The sequence below is a fragment of the Mustelus asterias genome, chromosome 29 (genome assembly GCF_964213995.1).
Source record: "Mustelus asterias chromosome 29, sMusAst1.hap1.1, whole genome shotgun sequence".
In the NCBI taxonomy this organism is placed as follows: Eukaryota; Metazoa; Chordata; class Chondrichthyes; order Carcharhiniformes; family Triakidae; genus Mustelus; species Mustelus asterias.
The window spans coordinates 19,393,931-19,406,972 of record NC_135829.1 but is presented as its reverse complement, the minus strand read 5'-3'; the positions used below and the strand labels follow the sequence as shown (position 1 = coordinate 19,406,972).

At 44.7% G+C, this 13,042-nt stretch overlaps 1 protein-coding gene across 2 annotated transcripts in view; it reads right to left on the bottom strand.

Moving 5' to 3' along the window:
• Window positions 1–13,042, bottom strand: part of sin3aa (SIN3 transcription regulator family member Aa) — a 140,719-nt gene that overhangs the window by 106,306 nt on the left and 21,371 nt on the right. For both annotated transcript variants that reach the window (XM_078200169.1, XM_078200170.1), the window contains exon 2: window positions 4,282–4,499. In XM_078200169.1, coding sequence (XP_078056295.1) covers window positions 4,282–4,467 — 186 coding nt within the window. In that variant the 5' untranslated portion in view covers window positions 4,468–4,499. The remainder of the gene's footprint in view (window positions 1–4,281; window positions 4,500–13,042) is intronic.

Here is a 13,042-nt window from a genome sequence, read left to right as displayed (position 1 = left end):
CTGCTGATGTTCTTGGATCTTGCACATTACAATTTGAAGATTATTGACTTAAGCCTCTGGTCCTCTTCAGGTCAAATTCCAGTTTTCTCATCTGCAATCTCTCTGTCTTTTTCCAGGATGAGCCTAAGCAAGATTTTACTTGCATGGGAGATCAAAGCAATTGTTTTATCAGTTTTGCACTGTCACCTTTAGGTCACCTTCGTTTGGAAGGGGGATAAAGGCAGAGTCAATCCAATCCTCCAGCCAATCATCAGCCTTCCATCAGCCATCCTAAACGGTCTGTTCACTCCTGATTCTCCTTCCTTCTTCAGTAATTCTGCTGATATATTGGCCAGGTCCCTGGCCTTATGTCTGGCCGCTTTATGAATGGCATGTTGTATCGCTGGGCAGCACAGTGGCGCAGTGGTTAGCACTGCTGCCTCACAGCACCAGGGACCCGGGTTCAATTCCCAGCTTGTCTGTGTGGAGTCTGCACATTCTCTCCGTGGGTGGGTTTCCTCCGGGTGCTCCAGTTTCTTCCCACAGTCCAAAGATGTGCAGGTTAGATGGATTGGCCATGACAAATTGCCCCTTAGTGTCAGGGGGTTTAGCAGGGTAAATATGTGGGGTTATGGGGATAGGGCCTGGGTGGGATTGTGGTCGGTGCAGACTCCATGGGCCAAGTGGCCTCCTCCTGCACTGTCGGGATTCTTTGGCCTCGGCTCGAAGTGGAAGCAGCTCATGTTCAACTTGGCTTTTAAATTCTGACCCACCGCCATTCTTGTAAAAAAGTACTCACAAAAATCACACGATCGTGCAGCAATTTTCTTCACTTCCATTTCATTCCTGTCAGAAACTGACTGAATACAATGTTGAAACTTTCATGTAATTGATTGGAGAGGTTTCCCGACATTGCCTTCTAATTCATTACATGCTATTTGGCTGTTTCTCTTCCACCCTCTCGCAGCTATCTTTGAATTTCTCTCTTTAAACTTTTTTCCACATCCCTTTTTCCTCTTTGCCTCCCTCTTGGCTTCAATCAGGGAAAAAAATCTCATCAGATATCCATTCTTTCCATCTCAGGGGCTGCACAAATCCCCGCATTTCCTTTGCTACATCCTGGAGAGAACAGTTTCTGTGGTTTGCCAAAGCTCTTCTGCAGCCGCCATCTGTAGAGCTTCAAATCTGTTAGTGACTTCCACTGCACACCGTGCTGCCTTATCATTCTCGTCTAAATTCAGTTGTGTCCTTAAAGCCCGTTTTATCCTTCTGCTCACTCTGACCTTCAGTATCGCCACGAGCGAATGATGACCAGTGTCACGGTCTGCGCCTGGATACATCTTGCAATTTTTTAATCTTTGATTTGACTCTGCCTACACTTCCCGCTGCCTCGGCAAAGCAGCCAGCGTAATTAAGGACCCCACGCACCCCGGACATTCTCTCTTCCACCAGGGAAAAGATACAAAAATCTGAGGTCACGTACCAACCGACTCAAGAACAGCTTCTTCCCTGCTGCTGTCAGACTTTTGAATGGACTTGCCTCGCATTAAGCTGATCTTTCTCTAGCTATGACTGTTACACTACATTCTGCATGCTTTCATTTCCTTCTCTATGAACGGTATGCTTTGTCTGTATCGCGTGAAAAAAACAATACTTTTCATTGTCTGCTAATACATGTGATAATAATGAATCAAATCAAATGATGCTTAAACCATGGATTGGCCAGAACCAAATCATGCTGTTGCCAAAATCCAAAGAAATTCTCCAGCTTCATTAGCATCTCCTAATCCAAGTGGGAAATCTGGACCCCATCTCTAACCCAAGCACCAATCCCTGCACTGAAGTCACCCATAACTAACAAAATGTATTTTTTGAGTTTGTTTCATCACCGTCAACATATCATGATAAAAATCCGGAACATTTTTTTCCGCAGCAGTCAATGTAGGTCCGTAAGCTTAAATCAAAGTGATGTCTCTTGCTTTCGCATTGAGGCACACAGCTCTAACCCTATCAATGATTGATTCAGATCCGATTCGGGCTTCAGCCGAACTCTCGTGTATCCATACTGCTACTCCATACAGGCTACCCACACCTTCTCTGGTTTAAACTGTGGTGTGTCTTTACAGTTTTATGAAGTGAGCTTGACCTTCCCAGCGCACTTCTGCCAGCTCACACATAATCCACACCAATTCTCTCCGTTTCCCTTGTAAGGAACTGTACTTTGCCAAGCTGAAACATGCTACGCACATTCCCTGTTCCAACTTCTTACAAAGTTGAACTGACACAAGCTGATTACTTTCCTGGCCCTTTGATACCAATAATGGTGTTCCCTTTCCCTTTCTTCCAGCAACAGATTTTCTAACCCTGTCCTGGTTACTCAATGGGGAACGCAGACCTTGGTTCATAGAGTCATAGAGGTTTACAGCATGGAAACAGGCTTTTCAGCCCAACTTGTCCATGCCGCCCATTTTTTTAAACCACTCAGCTAATCCCAATTGCCCACGTTTGGCCCATATCCCTCTATACCCATCTTACCCATGTAACTGTCTGAATGCTTTTTAAAATACAAAACCATACCAGCCTCTACTACTGCCTTTGGCAGCTTGTTCCTGACACTCACCACCCTGTGTGTGAAAAAATTGCCCCTCTGGACCCTTTTGTATCTCTCCCCTTTCACCTTAAACCTATGCCCTCTAGTTTTAGACTTCCCTTCCTTTGGGAAAAGACGTTGACTATCTAGCTGATCTATGCCCCTCACTATTTTATGGAGCCTCCTACGCTCCAGGGAAAAAGTAAATCTAGGATGCATTCGCTGGGTGGTGCATCAAGCCAGTATGAGGTCTGTTGCGCATCTATTGTTCATAGTGCTGTCTGGGTAAATAAGACATTAGGATCCCTCACTTTTCCATCTTGCAGTGAAGAAACCATTCTCCAGCTGCACTGGATACCTTCCTTCCTGTTGCCACAGGTTGCCCATGGTCACTTTAACTTGGTCATCCATCCAGCCAGAGCCCAGAAGAACCCACTGTTGCACAAGTCTTCACCGCCCACATTAGCCTCACCAACCCACACCTCACAACTAGAAAAAGGGGATTGCTTATTGAGGCTATGCCACCAGTGATGAAAGGCTTGACTGAAGTACCACCTCGGGTGTTACACGAGATGGACAGGTTAACTAGGAACTCCAAATATAGCAGGCTAATGCGACTGGTTGTAGCATTGCCCAGCATCGAGCTACAGTAATGTCATCCAGCTGTCTAAGCAGCCAACCACTTTAAATTGCTTTAACAAACCAGGGAATGAAAAGCAATAATTAAATCATTTATTTTTTAATTTACAGAGTGTGAAATATAAATTGGGACGTGTTATGGAGAAGCTGAAATGTCATGAACAAACTTATAAACAAAAGAACATCCATTAAAAATAATCATAAGGAAGAAACAATAACAGTCTACTAATTTTTTTCAGGGTCGGATAGGTTGTTCAGCAATGATTATTACTCAGAATGCCGTTAGAAACCCAGCTACACCTCATAGAAAAAGGCTTCACTTTTTATGGAATTTTTAACAGCAACGTGAGAGTGGAAAAAGAGAAGTTCACGCCAAATCAACTGATTTCATTGATTGCTGGCTTGGGGGGGAAAAAACGGCAGGAAGGTTGTCTACAGCAACGCCTGTGGCACGCAGTGAACTGCAGGCCACAACTATGCATTAGTTTATGTTTGCATTAAATTCTGAACTTGCGCTTTGATTAAGGGTAATAATGGTAATCTCTGACAGTTCTGGAAATCCCCGACCATTACTGAATCTGTTTTCCTATCTGACAATGCATTCCAAGTCATAAAAACTCAACTGTGTCAAACAAAACTCATACAACGTTTGATTTTCAACTTAAGCCACATGTGTACCAAAGCAATCAGTAATTACAATCTCATAACTAACGGTTAACAGTAAGGAATCTTTGGCAAAATATAAAAGATCTACTTTCAGACTGATTTTTAAATTGTACTTAAATGTATATATTATTTTGTACCAAGAATTGGACATAAGATGGTATTGTGCTTGGACAGAACATTTAATCACAGTAAAACCAGTACATAAAATGAGAGCAGGTTACGTCAGATAACAGCAAGCTGCAGGAGACAAAACCTGTGCTAAAGTATGGGTGGGATAGGCTAGCAATGAAAGTTAACTAAATTCGTCTCATGTCAACATTTATTGAAGTCCTTTAGACTGGATTGCAACTCATTTTTGAAGACTAATCCAAGGAGGTCGCAGCAAATGGATAATAAAAATAAAGTACCTGGTATCCTGGGGTGACTGAATACTGAATGCCGGCAGTGGGCTGCATGTTCTCTGACACAGCCTCGTAGACAGGGGGTGCTGGGGCTAGCACTCGATGCTGGTGTGAAAACGTTTCAGCACTGCTTGCGATCCGACGCTGCTGAGGCGCATAAACCGTTTCCTGCTCATCTAGTCGGCGCTTCATTATGTGTTCATACTCAAGGGAGCCCTATAAACCTGGAGGGGGAAGCAGGACCATTAAATACACACAATATAATTGCTTATTCAATTCACTGAAATACTTTAACACCACAGATTTATGTAGCATCTTTTACACAGAGACACATTCCAAGTAGCTCCGCAGAGATGTATTCAGAGGAAAATGGCGGGGCGGGGGGGCAAACCTATGGTCAGAGTTGAGTTTTGATGGGGGTCTTGAAAGTTAGAGGAAGGCACAGTATCATTGGAAAGGGGGAGCACCTGAACTAACTGAATAGTTGGTCATGAGAAAGTCAACGCGCTCCTCACTATTGTTGGAGGTGAGAATGAAGCAAATGCGGAGAAGGATTTAAAGAGACGGTGGCTAAAATACGATGGGGGTTATCTTTGCTCAGCCGGATGGCCTTGGGCAGTGGGTTGAGCCATGGCGATGGATGGTTAAACCCAGGCACACCGGGTCCCCTGGATTTCTGGGAGCAAGGGAAATCTACTAGGGTGGGAGAGAACTAAGGGTTTGATTAAAGGGGCCAAATGGGCATCAAAGGTGGAGATGAGGGAGTGGCAAAAGAAAAAGTAACAGCTGCAGAAGTATTGTGGCAAATCCCGAGCCAGACAAATGCAGAGTCTATTCATATTACAGGGCAAGAGGTTTCAAAGTACATTCAACACAGAAAAATAAGAAGCCTCCTTTAACTCAGCCGCTGACAAGAATATCAATTTATGAGGGAGTTGAATCATAGGTAGTATCATTTTTCACAACTCCCGAGAAACACTGCCTTTTTACAACCCCTCGGCTGGAAGATCCAACCCAGGTTGTGGCCAGCACTACCCTCAATTCCTCCCCATCACCAGTTCGTTCACATTAACAGCAAATGCCTATCATAACCCATTCTATGTGGATTGGTTTGGAACTGGTGTCATTAAGTGCTGTATAAATGCAGGCTATTTTTTTTCAGACTGTGTTGCGCAGAGCTACCATCCACAGAGTACAGTCAGTGAGCAGGAGAGAAACATGTGTTTCTGCGCTCCCACTGAGTATTTCACTGCAATGATTCAGTTACTCATCAACATTTTACATAAAGGATGGAATTCTCCCATTCCGAGAGTGGGCGATGTGGCAGGCAGCTTTGGTGGTACCTCTGCCCACCAGAATGGCAGCACACCAGGCCAAATTCTGTGCCTGGAACCTCATTAATTATACACAGGCGAGTCCCCTCTGCATCTCCCGGTGGGCCAGCAACCAAACCAGCTGACAGGTTCAAAGGTCCTGGTGCCAAATTTAAACACCGGTCCAGCACACTCATATCACCATCTCCAGTCCGTCTGTCTTCACCAGGATATCGGCAATCCAGAGGCAAAAGGTGAGTAGCCTCAAGATGGACCCCTACCCACTGCCTCTGGAGCCATCATCCACCGCCATCCAGTAACCGATATGGTATTCCTATGACCTCCTTGTTTGTGATCTTTTCATACATCCTTGTCGGGGCTCAACTTCCCTCCCCTCAGCCTTCTGATGTTCATCTTCTTCATCCACCTCCTTGTCCTTCTCTGGTGCAATCGTGAGCCCTCATCCTACCCACCCCACTCCTTGCACTGCCCTCCTTCTGCATTGTTCTGTCAAGCCAGTCCCCCTCACCTCGTGCTCCACTCCCAGTCGAAATCCGGACCTTTGCTGCGGTGACTGCACGAGTCCCACAGCACAGTGCTGTCCGGACGGAGACCGGTGTGTAGCACAAGAGGGACGGAGACCTCACTGCTCCCCAACCTCAGTCGCAGTACAGAATTGAGGCAGTGACACAGCAGGACCCATGGGTCCAGCGGCACGGTGCCGCCCATGAAGACCAACTTGGCGTGGGGATGGATCGCAGGAACCTGTATGCCCTGGCAGAGTGGTGAACAGCACATCAGGAGCAGCGCAGCGCAGTGACAGAAAGTTGTTACACGCACCTCTAAGTCTCTGGTGAACTGAGAACCACCTTGTGCCCACCATTTATGAGCGATCGGGATTGATGCCGACATGGTTTCCCGCTGGTGTGATGCCAGATTCGAAGGCCTGACAGGGCACCAGTGGAAAACCGTTTTAAACTGTCATTCATGTCATCTTCCAGCGGGATGACTGACACCATCAAGAGAATTACACGGGTGAGTTTCCGACTCCCGCCAGATTCTCCGAGCCTGCCTGCCACCAAACCCACCACGGGCGGGTTGGGAGAATTCCGCCCCAAGATACAGAAATTCTGCCCTTTGAGCCAATTCGGAACTTCACATCGATGAATGAGTAAAGGAAAAAGAATATCATAATTTTAAAAGTTAAACACTGCACAAATGCAAGTGAATAAAAGTCAAAATAATTTATAGATTGCACCCTGCCAAGACTAATTGTGCTTCCTCACGGAGACGCCAGGTCCTCCCCACATGCTCGTATTCCAACTGGGATCTGCCACGCAGCTTTATTGAACTTACATAAACATGAACTTTCAATGTCAGTCACAGAATTAATTGCCTTCTCAGAAATATATTTAAAAACCAACGAAGTAAAGCTCCCCAGAACATGTTTTATTTAACGGTTCACAAACACCTAGCAACACAGTCCAATCCCTGCCTGTCGTTTCCCCTCTACAGAAGACGCAGCAGACACAAAACTCCAAAAATTACTTTTCATGCAACCGGTACACCAGCTTAAATTAAAGCCATTGCCAGTAATTACAGCTGCCTGACTGTACAAGCTCAGCTCCCTTTGCATTCATGCAAGGGCCTCCATGCGTCAAACTTCAAACCTTCACAGGAATTAAATTTCTCCTGTTAATAATGATAGTAAATTTGGTCGCCAGACAAAGCAGACGAGAAGAATTTCATCCTTTATTCATCCCTTTAGGGTTCAACATGTTAGAGGACAAACATTGCCTTGCATGATGAATCACAGGATGCTGTGAATAGGACAGGGTATGCTCAACGATATGTAGCAACTAAAGTATTACTGAAAGTAAATATGATAAGGAAATGCACCCATATTATTTTTATACATACACACAATAAAACCTATAAATTACAGGCATTGCAGGGACTGGTATCAGCTGTTTCTGTTTTGCAAAGGTCCTTATTTTCAAAAGGTTATTGCATGCACGTTAAAGTGGTTTTTACCCAGCATGCACAACAGCAGAGAAATCGCCCTATCTTTGGGATTGAGCCATGCCATCATTCAATCTCAGGCATAGAGCAGTTTCTCAGCTGAGTTGCATTCTGGGTAAATGGCTCTCCATTCCACAAAATCTGTTTCTTCCACAGAATCCGGTGCTGCCTCGCGCTGACCGGTGTACATGGACCTTAGAGGAATTTAGGTGCACAAAGCAAGCAAGTGCAAGGGGAAGCAGGAGTAATCCCTTCTCTGAGAAATTTTCACATACAGCAGCTTTGCAATGGGCTATGTCCTTCCTGTATGTTAAGTTGTGACGATGCTTTGTGCCCTGAAGGCTGTCCACAGTTTGGAATCTGAGAGTGTCTGTGGTTTCTGAGTGACTCCTGTATTTTACACCATGTAAACATTTCGGTCTCTCAGTGTCCTTTTATTTGCAGATTGTCATTTATAAAGTTGTCCCTTCTGGAAGTAAACTAGTCACTTCTTTTGAAGAGTGCGAGATCTCACCCTTCCCTCATCATATTGCTCATTGCAACTGAAAAGGAAAGTTCAAGATCACGAGGCATGTAGAAATAATAAAGGCCTTGCCCTTAGGCAGATCATCACTACAGAACACGTCTGCATTAAAGTGAGGCTAAAATCTGATGTCAGTTTAAGCAAGGCTGACACAGAGCAGAAGGAGGCCCCTTATAGGTGTGTTGGCAACTCTATAGGCAAGAAAAAGTTCTGATCCAGTCCCAACATGTTACAAACTTTTCATAATTGTACTCACTGCAGGAAGAAACAAACTGAGAAGCGGTCGCATGCCAAAAGACAAAACGACCAAAGATGATTGTGATTTCTACACAAATGTTAATAGACTGGACAGTCCTGTTCTCTCAGAGAATAGCACTAAGTGGGAGTCAGGAATCCTTCAAACCAGCAGGACATTTTATACCTGCATCAATTTAACAGCAGCACTCAACAACAACTGATATTTATATGGCACCTCTTAAGTAATAAAAAATCCCAAGGCACTTCCAAGCAGCACAGAATTTCTACAGTGCAAAAGAAAGCCTTTTGGCACATCAGGTCTGTACCAACTCTCTGACAGAATATCTTACCCAGGTCCAACCCCCACCCTATCCCCCTAACCCCTCTAACCCACACATCTTTAGACACTAAGGGGCAATTTAGTGTGGCCCATCCACCTAACCTGCACATCTTTGGACCGTGGGAGGAAATTGGAACACCCAGAGGAAACCCAAGCTGACAATGGAGGAACATACAAACTCCACAGTCACCCAAGGCTGGAATCAAACCAAGGTCCCTGGTGCTGTGAGGCAGCAATGCTAACCACTGTGCCACCATGCTGCCCCCTTTGTAAAATTTGACAAGTCAAATTGGGAAATATTAAGTTAAATGACCAACATCTTGATCAAAGAGGTAGGTTTTATGGAATTTCTTAAAGACGGAAAGTAAGAGACAGAGGGAGGTGTAGGGAGGGAGTTCCTGAGTTTAGGGCCTAGGGAACTGAAAGCATGGACACCAATGGTGGAGCAGTTCAAATCAGGGACGCTCAAGAAGCCAGAATTGAATGAGTGTAGATATTTCAAAAAGGTTCACAGAATTATTATGGTGCAGAAGGAGGCCAGTCAGCCAATCATGTCTGCACTTGCTCTCCAATTTAGCATTATGACTTAGTGCCCTTCCCTTGCCCCATACCCCTACATGTCATTTCTATTCAAATTATCATCAAATGATAATCTGATGATAATTTGAATGCCTCAATTGAACCTGCCTCCACCACACTTCCAGAAAGTGCATTGCAGACATGAACCACATTTGCTTCTTTTTCAAATCACTTCAAATTTGCATCCTCTCGTTACGAGCAGGAACACTTTCTCCCTATCTACTCTGTCCAGTCCGCTCATGATTTTGAATATCTCCATCAAATCTCCTCTCAGCCTTCTTCTTTCCAAGGAGAACAGTCCCAACCTCTCCAATCAATCTTCATATCTGAAATTCCTCATTCCTGCAACCATTCTTGTCAATCTCTTCTGCACTCTACCCAATGGGTTCACATCCTTGTGGGATTAAAGGAGGTAGCAGGGCTGAAGGAGATTTCAAAGAAAGAGGGGCAAGGCCATGGAAAAATTTGAAAGATGGGAATTTTAAAAATAGGATATTGCTGGTCCAGGAGTCAATGTAGATCAGCGAGCATGAGGGTGATATTTGAACAAGACTTATCACAAGTTAAGACGAGTTTTGGATGACTTCAAGTTTATGGAGGGTAGGATGTGGGAGATATGCCAGGAGTGAGTTGGAATTGTCAATCCAGCAGTAATAAAGGCAAGAATGGGGATAAAAAGGTGGTACCTGGAACTTACTGCCTGAAAGGATGGTAGAGCCAGGAACCCACATAACATTGGCTCTGTCTACACTTCCCACTGCCTCGGAAAAGCAACCAGCTTAATCAGGGATGCCAAGCACCCCGGACATACTCTCTTCCACCTTCTTCCGTCGGGAAAAAGATACAAAAGTCTGAGATCACATACCAACCGACTCAAAAACAGCTTCTTCCCTGCTGCCATCAGATTTTTGAATGGACCTACCTTTCATTAAGTTGATCTTTCACTACACCCTAGCTATGACTGTAACACTACATTCTGTAGCTTCTCCCTTCCTTCTCTATGTCCGATATGCTTTGTCTGTATAGCGCGCAAGAAACAATACTTTTCACTGTGTACTAATAAATGTGACAGTAATAAATCAAATCAAATCGAGGACTTGAAAGGCCACAGTATACAAGGCTACAGACTAAGTAGTGGAAAATGGGATTGAAATAGATAAGTGCTTGATTTCGACAGCAGATGAACTGAGACAGGAGCATCAGCCACAGATGGAAATGGATGGTCTTAGTGATGCCATGAATATGTGGTTGGAAGCTCACCTTTCATGACACCAAGACTTCAAATAAACTGTTTGGTCTCTGACTGTTGGTAGATAGAGAGATGGAGTTATTAGCTAGGGAGCAAGTTTGGACTGGGGGCTGAAAACAATGGCTTCACTCTTCACCACATTTAATTGCAGGGAACTTCTGATCAACCATGGTAGAAATCAGATAAGCTGTCTGTAATTTAGCACAGTGGAGGAATCAGAGAGTTGATGGTGAGGTAGTGCTGGGCAGCAAGAGTGTGCATGAGAAAACTAATGCCGTGCTTTCAGAAGATGTCAATAAGGGGCAGAATGTAGAGACAGGGGCTAAGAATAGATCCTGGGGACACAGGAGAGGTAACATCGTAGGAGTGTGAAGAAAAGAGATTGCAAGTGATTTTCTGGCTATGATGAGATAGATAAGAATGGAACTAAGTGACAGCACTAACCACACATTAGATTAGACCTTCCGATGGCAGCACGAATTCTATTTGCAATTATATAAACTGCAATGTTTTTGGAGATCAGTTATTAACTTTGCTGTACATTCTAACCAAGTTAAACACTGACTAATTAGCACTGGCAGTGTTTCTTGAATTGTTGCCAACTTGGCGACTACCCTCCTAATTGTATACAATGTGCTCCCTGCAGGTTGCAAGGAGATTTTCACCATTCTACAACATTTTCCATTTTCGTATTATTTGGTCAAAGTATCGACTTGCTTTTAATATAGTCTCAGTTTTCTGGCATTTTTAAAAAATCTTTCCCACAGGTTTCTGTTGGACACTTTGACGATATTGTTGAACTTAACTCTACCCTCCCTGCTCCAATGTTCAGTCATTTTAGCATAATTTTTCTTATTTTAAGGCTGTTTTCATCCATTTTATTTCAGTATCTTTCCTTCAAATTTGAGTCTGAAATTCTTGGCCAAGTTTTTAGACTCCACAACAGGGAAGGGAGGAAAGAACATGACAGACTAGAAACATAGAAAACTACAGCACAAAACAGGCCCTTTGGCCCCACAGGTTGTGCCGGACATGTTCCTACCTTTTAGGCCTACCTATAACCCTCCATCCTATTAAGTCCCATGTACTCATCCAGGAGTCTCTTAAAAGACCCTATTGAGTTTGCCTCCACCACCACTGATGGCAGCCGATTCCACTCACCCACCACCCTCTGTGTGAAAAACTTACCCCTAACATCTCCCCTGTACCTACCCCCCAGCACCTTAAACCTGTGTCCTCTCGTAGCAGCCATTTCCACCCTGGGAAAAAACCTCAGAGTCCACCCCGATCTATGCCCCTCAACATCTTATATACCTCTATTAGGTCTCCTCTCATCCTACGTCTCTCCAAGGAGAAAAGACCGAGCTCCCTCAGCCTATCCTCATAAGGCATGCCACTCAATCCAGGCAACATCCTTGTAAATCTCCTCTGCACCCTTTCAATCTTTTCCACATCCTTCCTGTAATGAAGCGACCAGAACTGAGCACAGTACTCCAAGTGGGGTCTGACGAGGGTCTTATATAGCTGCATCATTATCCCCGGACTCCTAAACTCAATCTAACAGGAACTGTTCCAAATCTGTTGTCATCAAAGAATTTACTCTGCATGTTCTAGGCAAGTTTTCTCTGCCCAGAGAGACAGCTAAGATAACAGTGAAATGTTGCCTCAGGTGAAGACCATGCTTTGAGATGACAGACCGGAAAGCAGCAAGACATCAAGTTGGAGATCTCCGTACACCTCAACTAGTCAAACACAAAGATTAACTGTTATTTCTGGGAGCTTGCTGTGTGAAGATTGGCCGCTGCGTTTCTTACATTACAAAACTTTTAAAAGTACTTTGTCAATCCAACCTCAGAGACCGCGTGACCTTTTTGTCCAAGGTTTTGACAAACCTCAGGAACCACGCGACTTCCTAACCAATAGCGCAAGTGATTTGGAACGGATGTGCACACAGTTGGGGCCTGGACAAGCAGGTTGTGACAGTTATGATAGTGCTGTTGTTTTGCCGTAAATAATCTTTTCTTCATGTAAATGAATAGTTGTTACTTCATCAGTTGTTTGGCTGCCAGGAGTTCTGCCATGACACATGTTCTGAACATCTGTTATTGGCAGCACGGTGGCACAGTGGGTTAGCACTGCTGCCTCACAGCGCCAGGGACCCAGGTTCGATTCCCGGCTTGGGACACTGTCTGTGCGGAGTTTACACATTCTCCCCGTGTCTGCGTGGGTTTCCTCCGGCTGCTCCGGTTTCCTCCCACAGTCCAAAGATGTGCGGGTTGGGTGGATTGGCCATGCTAAATTGCCCTTTAGTGTCAGGGGGAACTAGCTAGGGTAAATACACGGGGTTACGGGGATAGGGCCTGGGTGGGATTGTGGTCGGTGCAGACTCGATGGGCTGAATGGCCTCCTTCTGCACTGTAGGATTCTATGATTGCATACTTCATTGGGTGCAAAGTCCTTTGGGAAGTGCTAAGATTATGAAAGGCACTAAATAAATGCCAGTT